Source organism: Pygoscelis adeliae, unplaced genomic scaffold (genome assembly GCF_000699105.1).
Source record: "Pygoscelis adeliae isolate BGI_AS28 unplaced genomic scaffold, ASM69910v1 Scaffold590, whole genome shotgun sequence".
NCBI classification, from domain to species: domain Eukaryota; kingdom Metazoa; phylum Chordata; class Aves; order Sphenisciformes; family Spheniscidae; genus Pygoscelis; species Pygoscelis adeliae.
In genome coordinates, this window is record NW_008823962.1 from 592,485 (window position 1) to 601,290 (window position 8,806).

General features: G+C 47.7%; 1 protein-coding gene across 1 annotated transcript in view; it reads left to right on the forward strand.

The window, feature by feature from the left end:
- The window catches only part of FBN3 (fibrillin 3), a 111,845-nt gene that overhangs the window by 57,397 nt on the left and 45,642 nt on the right, over nucleotides 1–8,806 (forward strand). The window contains exon 8 of the mRNA XM_009323516.1: nucleotides 2,252–2,377. Within this exon, the coding sequence (XP_009321791.1) occupies nucleotides 2,252–2,377 (126 nt within the window). The remainder of the gene's footprint in view (nucleotides 1–2,251; nucleotides 2,378–8,806) is intronic.

Genomic DNA, 8,806 nt, shown 5'->3' on the forward strand with positions numbered 1-8,806 from the left:
TCACTGAAGTCTGCTAGATGAGCTCTTCCAAAGACATCCTCCATCCCCACTCCCAGATGAGAGGTCTTTGCTGTTCTGCCTTTTTTTTTTTTTGCAGATTAGTCCTTGCCCTGCAGCAACTCTAACCTCCACACATGCTAATGCCATCAGGCTGTGCAAGGCTGTTACGCTGTTCACATCAGAAAAATCCCCTCGAAGGAGCAGACTTTGACCGGTTCCTTTTCATTACTTTCCTGCCAGCCCCAGGCAGCATCTGAATTGCATATAAAACTCCCCTTATCCATTCACAGGAGCACGATAGATTTAAAACACAATAAATAATGTTGCTTAGCAGAAATAATTTATTTTGCCGATTGCCAAGACACATTTTATTTTTTGTCACTGTAAAAACTATTGGGCAAATGTTTCTTCTGTCTTTTACCACCACCTGGACCATGACTGCCAACCAGCTGCTTTGGGTGGGTTGATTAGAGGTTGGATCTAATTCCACCTCAGCTTCTGAAACAGATTTCAGTTGGCAACGGAAAAAAAATCTACAACCCTGCTCCCAGACAAGTCCTTAGAGTCAAGTGCCCCACAAGCATGGCTGGGCCCTGTACATTTAATTATATTGACATTGTGGTCAAAATTTGTTGAAAACAGATTGCCCGTTTCAAAACAGCTGATTTGCTACTCTGTTCCCTTTGATTTTCCAAGTTTCAGGTCCCAAGTTATAGCTGCACACAAGTTATAGGCTGTCTCTCTCTGTATCATCAGTATAGGTACTTGTTGAATTTTCTGCTGTCCTCACCCTTTTTTGTTGCAGTTTGACTTTTGCTAAGCTGCAGCTTTCAGGCTTTCTGTGTGGTTTCCCATCTGTTGTTAACTAAAACTTTCACAAGGATATGAAGCTCTTTAAATACTCAGTGTAAAAAGAGCCAAAGAAATAATTAACTCAAGAATTTTCTCAAGGTTGTAATATAAATGGCGTGGAAAGTTTGGAGAACTCTACAGTTCTAAAGCAAACCCTATAGCGTCTCATCTTTCCAGCTCAGTTCTTCCAGCGTGGATTAAAATCTAACTCTGAGCAAGATTTCAAATATAGGTGCTTCGTTTCAGGATCCAGACCCAGGCATGCAGGACCTTGCCAATGGGGCTTAGTCTCCATGTTCAGCTTGTGGTGAGGGTCTGCCGTATCTCCACACTAGCCAGATGCTTGTAGAGCACACCGTAAGTTCAAATGGCAGAAGCTATATATGATTGGGGTGATTGTCTCTGAGTTTTGGTACTTTTGTAACCTTTCTGCAATTATTACCATATGTCTGGGCACTGGGGCTGCCTGGTCCCTCTGATGTCTGAGTCAAGCTGTTCCGCCTTGGCGAAATCTTGTTGCAAAGTCCTTATTTTCCATGCTCTTGAATCCAGAGAGATGCACCTCGCTGGTGTGTTATATTGCCACACACACGGCAGTGCGCTGCTGGAGAAGCAGGCTGCTGCAGAAGCAGTGTGTGGCAGGGCTTGCTAACATGGATGGTGTTTCTTTGATCGCCATGGATAATGAGGTGTGATCTCTCCAAGGACTCAATGAATCTCTCTCTCTCTCACTAATCTTCCCTGTGACGAGATAAACAGTTCAAACTGTGGCATGCCCGTGGCATTGTTATGAAAATCAGTTCACACTACAATAGGACTGCTGATTGAGGAGCTGAACCCATAGAGTGTCCAGACCCCCTTGCCTAACTGATAGTACGGAGGCTTTTTCACCTGGATTTAGATGCCTGAATGTACTTAAAATTGAACCAAATCCCTCATGTATGGAGAAATTTGGTGAATAATGCATCAGCCCAGTGCTTTTTAAAAACATGATATTGTCTCCGATGTTGCATCTCTGCTTTCAGAGAGGCCTCCAAGTCACACGGAGGGACCTGCTGTCCAGCCAGTCAGGCACCTGCACAGACATGCTTCTGTCCTGAAGCTTCCTTTGTACTCCAGGGAGCTCAACGTTTTAGATCAGCCTACCCAAAGACCTGCAGTGTCAGTAGAGATAAGCAGAGGACTCCATGAAGCCCCCTGTATCACCCTCCGGGGGAGTCTTGTTTTCCGTACTGATCCACTGCTAGGAGGCCACTTGTGGTCTCGGGCATCCCATGACAACCCATAACACCAGCTACTGCCCTCTGTGATCCCAGCTCTGGTCCTGGATCCACGCTGCAGATAGGAAAGGAGATGGTTTGCAGGGAAACATAATCACTGTTGATTTGTTCTTTTCTAGATGTGGATGAGTGTGGCGCAATCTCTGGCGTGTGTGATGGTGGCGAGTGCACCAACACAGCAGGCAGCTACGTGTGCACATGTCCACGTGGTTTCATGACCAGCCCTGACGGATCACGCTGCATTGGTAAGATGCTAAATCGATCTCAGGACCACAGATACAGGGAGAGATGGAACTCTGAAACCCAGACCTGGTGATTTGCAAATCGCTATCTGGTGATCACCAGATTTGCAAATCAAAGGGCACATTGTTCCTGGAATAGCTGGAAAATGCTGTTTTCCACGTGCTGTCCTTGCATGTGCCATGGCTGACATGGTCCGTCCTGGTCACAGGTTTTGATGCTGTTGCAGATCAGGGCTTTCTCCATCTCCATAACTTGGACTGCAGGTGCCTCAGCGCCTGAAGTGTTTGACAGGGGGTTGCCGAGGACACTAGGAGGAGGACTGGGGTGGAAGGTGTCTGGCTGGGCTAGTGGTCTGTTTGAGGAAGGATCCATGTGCTCCCACTCACAGAACTGCACCAGCTAGCGGGAGAATCCCAGACGCTACCCCTTTTCTCCTGCATTAGATGTCAGCCGGGGAGAGACACCAGTGCTCCCCCTACAACTGAACTGCAGGCACAGTGTGTGGTTGTGGAGTGTCCAAGGCTTGCAAGCCTTCCTGGAGGTAGGAGGGACCCAGTGATGGGGAACATCCCACAACAGCACGGTCATCCGCTTGCTTTGCGGAGGTGAAGGGGGGAAAGGTTTACTCCAAGTGTTTGCATAAGCAATGCAAATAAACGGTGACTTTTATCATCTCCTCCTCCTTCCTGCTTAGACCACAGGTAACGGCTCATAAATCCCTACTGCCCCAAGCTAATAATCAGTAGGGCTGTGGACTCAATTGGCTTCACCTCACTGAACTCAACCTTTCAGGAGTGAGTTGCTTTGCACTGAGCTGGTTGTCTGGATCCCCTCTGTACCCAGTGGAAAGAGGTGCTTCCCAGGCGCAGCACAGGGCACTGAATACTTTTACAAGCATATACATTCCTGCACGCATGCTGAACCTGCAGGTTTACAAGGCTGTCGTGTAAGCTCTTGCACATTACCTTGTAGCTCACCGTCCTCCCACGGTATCCGATTTCTGGCAACAGAATGACTCCCAGGCTCGCGTGGAAGTCACAGTCTTGCAGTCCCCATCCTGCAGACTGCACGAAGGGCTTGGTGGGGCTGGTGTGTGGCGCTCCACCGGCTCTGACGTACCTGTTCACCCCTCTCTCAGTTTGGCTCAAGGTGTCTGTATTTCAAAGCTTCCCAGAACTGGCGTGAGTCCAGGCAAGCTTTCCCAGACTGACGAGCTGTCCTGCCTCCAGACTACAGAGCCTGGAGTGAATCTTGCATGTTTAACAGATCAAAATTCCTTTCCAAGCCTTGTAAATATTTGATGGTCCATTTCTCTTTCTAACAGACATCAGTTTCTGTGATAAATAGATCAGCTCTGTTTACTTGCTCTCAGCAGGGGCACTTACTTTAGTCAAAATGAATCCCGGGGTTTGTCTCGCTGTTCAGAAAGTTCATTCGCCCTTAGAAAGGCAAGGACGGAAGGATTGTAAAGAGGAACTGTTCCCGAAAAGGCAAAGATCATTGTCAGTGCAATGGAAGATGTCAGGTACATCTTCCTGTTGAAAGTCCTGGAAATTAATACAGAAAAAAATAATTTCCAAATTCTTTTATATCCACAGAACCTGGAGTAAAAATTAACCATGTTCTAGTCCTGGAAAGAAAAATGTTGTAAAGTATAACATACGAGTCACCTCGTTTGGGAATCTGATAGATTTTAATGAGAATGAAATTCTTTTCCTCCCTGTTTCCCAGACCCTGCCATAAGCCCGGAGGGGTGTGACGGCTGTCGGATGAGTCATATGGACATTTCCCCACTTTCCTTGAAACCAAGTGCTTCAAGAAACGAAAACTAAATAAAATTAGAAAGCCCAAATTTAAAAATAGTCCAAAGCTTAGTTAGCTGCAGTGGACTATGACTGCATCTGAACTCAATACATCATGCTCTAGCCATTTCCCTGAGCTAATATATGCCGCTAGTGTGCTGTCACATTTTGGGACAGACAATATTTTTTCTGGCAAAATGCACAGTTACTATTGGGGTGTTGTTGCCCCGGGATCCATATTTTGCAAACCCTGCTTCTGTCATTTGAGGGGGTTTTAGTGCTCGTTTTGAGAGTTTATGGTAGTTTAAGCCCACAATTTACGTCCTATGAAATAAATCAAATGAATAGTTTGTAAAATTGAAAATTAATAAAAAATGTGGCCACCCTTAAAGCATGAACAGCATCAGGAGAGAGCAGAAGAGATTGTCACGCTGCCACCTCTCAGATGTTTAGACTGGAAGTGACCGCAGTGTCTCATATATCATGAGGCACCAGCACTGGCTATGTGGTGACTTTATGGTGGCAGCCTTGATATATTCCCATCCCTTTCCCCTCCCTTTTTAGTAAAGTAAACACCTTTTTATTGCATTTGAATAATCTCCTGTAGTTTTTGCAGCTGAAACAGCAAGACACTGAGCTTGAGTTGATCCCAAATCTCATTAGCTGCTTTCACTGCCTTCCTCAGTAAAATGCAAACAGCAGCGTAGCTGGAGAAAGTCCGTCATAGTTTGAAATGAACATTTGTTGAATGATTCAACCACCTGTGCCTGACACAAAGAATCCAGTTCCACACATGTTCGTAACAGTTTCATTCATTTATGCTTGTGAAAGACAGGCTCGGTGTTTTGCAGGCAGCAGAAGGATCTGCTCCAGCAAGTTGTGAGGTTTTGGTTTTTTTTCTTTTCAGTACAATAGGCTGCTTTTCAAGAACAGCGTAAAAGAATAATTTTCAAATGAGAAAAATGGCCTTTGAGATGCATTTCCAGACATGCACATGGTGTTGCAAGTCAGCACTCCTGCACATCGCTCTCTTTGCTCTTTTTCCCTGATAGTGCAGCAAAGCTCTGAGAGATTTGTGTCTTATCTCTTCTTGGGCAACATTGGCAGATTTACTGCCTAAAGTTCCAGGTAGGGCCAGATCTTGCTTATTGTTGCAAAGTCCTGGACTCAGAGAGGGTTGTGAGGGTGTTACGGAGGACTTCACCTGCCTGGAGAACCCTTTTTGCCCACTTTGGCCATTATCCAGGAAAGGAAAGAGCACGAGGAAAAAGGTAATATGAGGAGATATTTATGAGGGCAAGAAATGACAAAAGGGAAGCGGTGTGAGGGTCACAGACTGAAAACAGATTGTTAAGGAGCTGGGGAGGGACCCTGAGCAGAGCCCCCTAACAGCTCCCAAGGCATCAAGGGAGCTGGTGCTGCCAAGCAGAGGTCTGCCCGGACAGCTGCAGGGAGCAGACGGCGTAGAAAGGCTCCATAGTCGCTCCATAGTGTGAACCTGTGCAGGAACCTGGACTGCAAACTGGGTCATTCAGTCCACATTTGTAAAACATTTCCCCCTAGAGAGAATCATTTTTTATCAGATCATTTCAGGGATGCATTTATACCTCAACCTTGTAACCGTTGAACTGGGAGGTGAATTTGGAGAAGAGTGAACAGCCAGGGAGGGAGTGAACTTATTATAGCACTCGCCGGCACAGAAACTGTCCTGCAATAACACCCAGAGCTTCCCTGTTTGCGCTGCAGCCCTCCTGCGGTGAGACAGCAGAAGCATTGGTGGCCAAGGTGTGCCATGAATATTGCAGTTTGGTGGGAGCTGTGCACCGAGGGATGCTTTGTGCCTTCGTTCTGGCATGACTCTTCACTGAGGCAGACACCACCATCTAATCTTACCCAGACAAGAATGAAATTGGTCAGTTTTCCAGAAACAGAGAACATATGACGGCATCGGTGGTCCAGACTGACTGTCCTCACCGCAGTATGAGGCTCCTTTTTGCACCCTTCTTCCTTGCAAACCGAGCACCATTGGACATCTTGGGTGGGAGACCTTTGGCTACACGCTGCTGTGTCGCAGCTCCCTCCTGAGCTAATAGCCTTCAGGTCCTTTGTAGGCAGAGCCAGCTGCCTTTTGCAACCACTGGTTTGTTTGGGTTTGGCCACTTGAGCTTCTCAGTTTCTGTACATGACAAGACACAAAGTGAGAGAAATACTCACCCTTTAAAGTTCTCTCCTGGGAAGCGGGACCAGTACTTTCTATTTCTCCACCTCTCCCTGCCCCTACCCCACCACCGAAGAAACAAACCAGGTTTTCATCAGGATGAAAATTGCAAAATCCCTTGCAGGTGCACAACAGATCTTAGACAACTCGTGCAGACTACGAAGAGAATGTTCACATTGAAAGGGAAGAGAGAGATTAGCCGTGCTGGATAGTCACTCAGAGGGTGCAGCTCCTGGTGTGGGGCTTCTCCTGGGCATCAGGACACACACACCAGGGCATCATGGCCCAGCCGGACGGGTGCAGACTTTGCCAGACCCCAGCAGGAAGGTCCGGCTTGGAGTTGCTCCTGTCCCACTATGATAAGGAAGCCAAACTCCATCTCCTGCTCTACCGCTCCTGGCTGGACCTTGTAAAGCATCCACAGCTTCTCTGAATCGAAGACCTCTGACAGACCTGTGGCTCTATCCCCCACCTCTGTGCGCTGTCTAATCTCATGTGGAATTTTACCTCCTTTCTGGCCTGCAGCATTATCTGATTTACTGAGGTTATTGTGCAAACCTGTTCCCTTAACAGCTGCAGAGGAAGACAGAACAAAACCACGACAGCTTTGTGCTCGTACCTCCAGCATGTGGGTGGTCCTGCAGGAGGTCACAGAGGGACTGCAGGGACCCACTGTTCTTTCCATCCACCCCTCTCTCTGCCCAAGGCAGCTCCAGATGAGGTTTCAATTAGTCCTGACCTTCATTTCTGAGAGAGATTATTACAAACTGCAGCAAAGACAGCTGAATTTAATAAACATTTGTCCAAATGAATAAGGGCTGGACCATTCCCTCCGTTACACAAACTGCCGTGACCTCCTTGCCTTGTCAAACTTGTCAGCACATGTCTGTCTGTGGGGAAGGAGGTTGCGTTCTCCAAATCACTCCTTGCCCATTAACTGGCTGGCTGTCTTCGTGTATCACAGCTTTTGGGACAGCAAGCGTCCTGCAGAAGAACAGAAGGAGCCGGGTGGGATCTGTCCTCTCTAATGCCCAAAGGGTTTATTCCAAACTACCACGCTCAGATCTAGAAGTTCATTTAAGCTCAGCCCTAAGCCCTCACTTAGCTAAACTCCCATCAAGGGTTTGAGGTGCAGTTTTTCCAAATGGCCCCGCTATCCTGCTTGTTCAGAGATCAGCTTCTTTCTGGAGTAAGTGTGGGCTACATGCTGATGCTAAGTAACATCAACCTGTCAACGTGCTGTGGAAACACAGCCCTCTTCTACACTCCAGCAGCTCCTGAAACCTGCAAAGACGTGGACGTTGCTCTTGCACTCTTGCCACTTGCCAGAGATCAAGGACTTGGGATGACCCAAACACCCATGTAGCTAGAACTTCCCTTCATTAGGATTAGGAGCTAATCTAGTGCTGCATTCAATCCCCTCACGCAAATTTCCCTTCTCCTAGTCTGTCTTTCTTTCTGCAAGTCTCTTTGGTGGATAAAGTTTCCTAAAAGGGAATAGTTCATGTTGAACTCAGTGCTGCAGAATGGCGGAAAGGATGTATCTGAGAAAAGACCTGCTGGTTTAGTCACCCTGGCTTTAAATGGGGTCACTGTCCTCTGCAAGTCACTGAGCTGTGATTAGAAAAGAAATGTAACCACAGCCCACAGATCAAACAGCTCCATGCAATTAATTTCAATTATATTTCAGGAAAGTGTCAGCCTGCTGGCTAATGTCAGTCTAGAGGCACAGATGACAAATCAGACTAGACTTTCCCCCTCATTAATTTACTTGAGAAACAAGGACGGGAGATGAATGAGTGGAAGATTCCAGGTTTTCCTGGAGGACTTGGTGCCAGATGGAGCCTGCTAGACATGTGAAAGACCCTCAGTCTCCTGGGCCTTGTCCAGAAGCCACACACACCAAACACCGGTGCCAGGCTTGGTGTCTGTGGCTTTGGCCAGGCTTGCGGACTTTGACCACCGTCCAGGGCTCGTTCTCCTTCCAGCTCAGTCCAGGCTGTGGGAACTAACCCATGACCTGAAACAGGCATCCACTGGGAATGGGAGTGATCAGGGTGGAGGGATGTGGAATTGGGAGCAGCTCCGTTTGTTTAGCGAGAGATGCTGGGACCACTGGGACCTGGCAGGGAATGCTTCCTCACGGGAAGCCTGGGACGCGGGACATTTGCCATTAAATCAGTTCTGGGAAGTAGAGGTAGGTCCTTGCCAAGCCTGAGGTGTGCAGGACCACAGTGGACGGCACTGGCTGTGGAAAGGTCCTTGCTTAGCACAGCACCGGGCATCACTGACTAACACTGGAAGGGTTGTACCTGGATCCCCAGCCTGACCAAAGTGGTGTAGGAGGTGGCTGACCACCTTGGTCTGCCAGCTCTGTCCTGCAACAAGTGAGAACAGGGGAAAGGACTGTT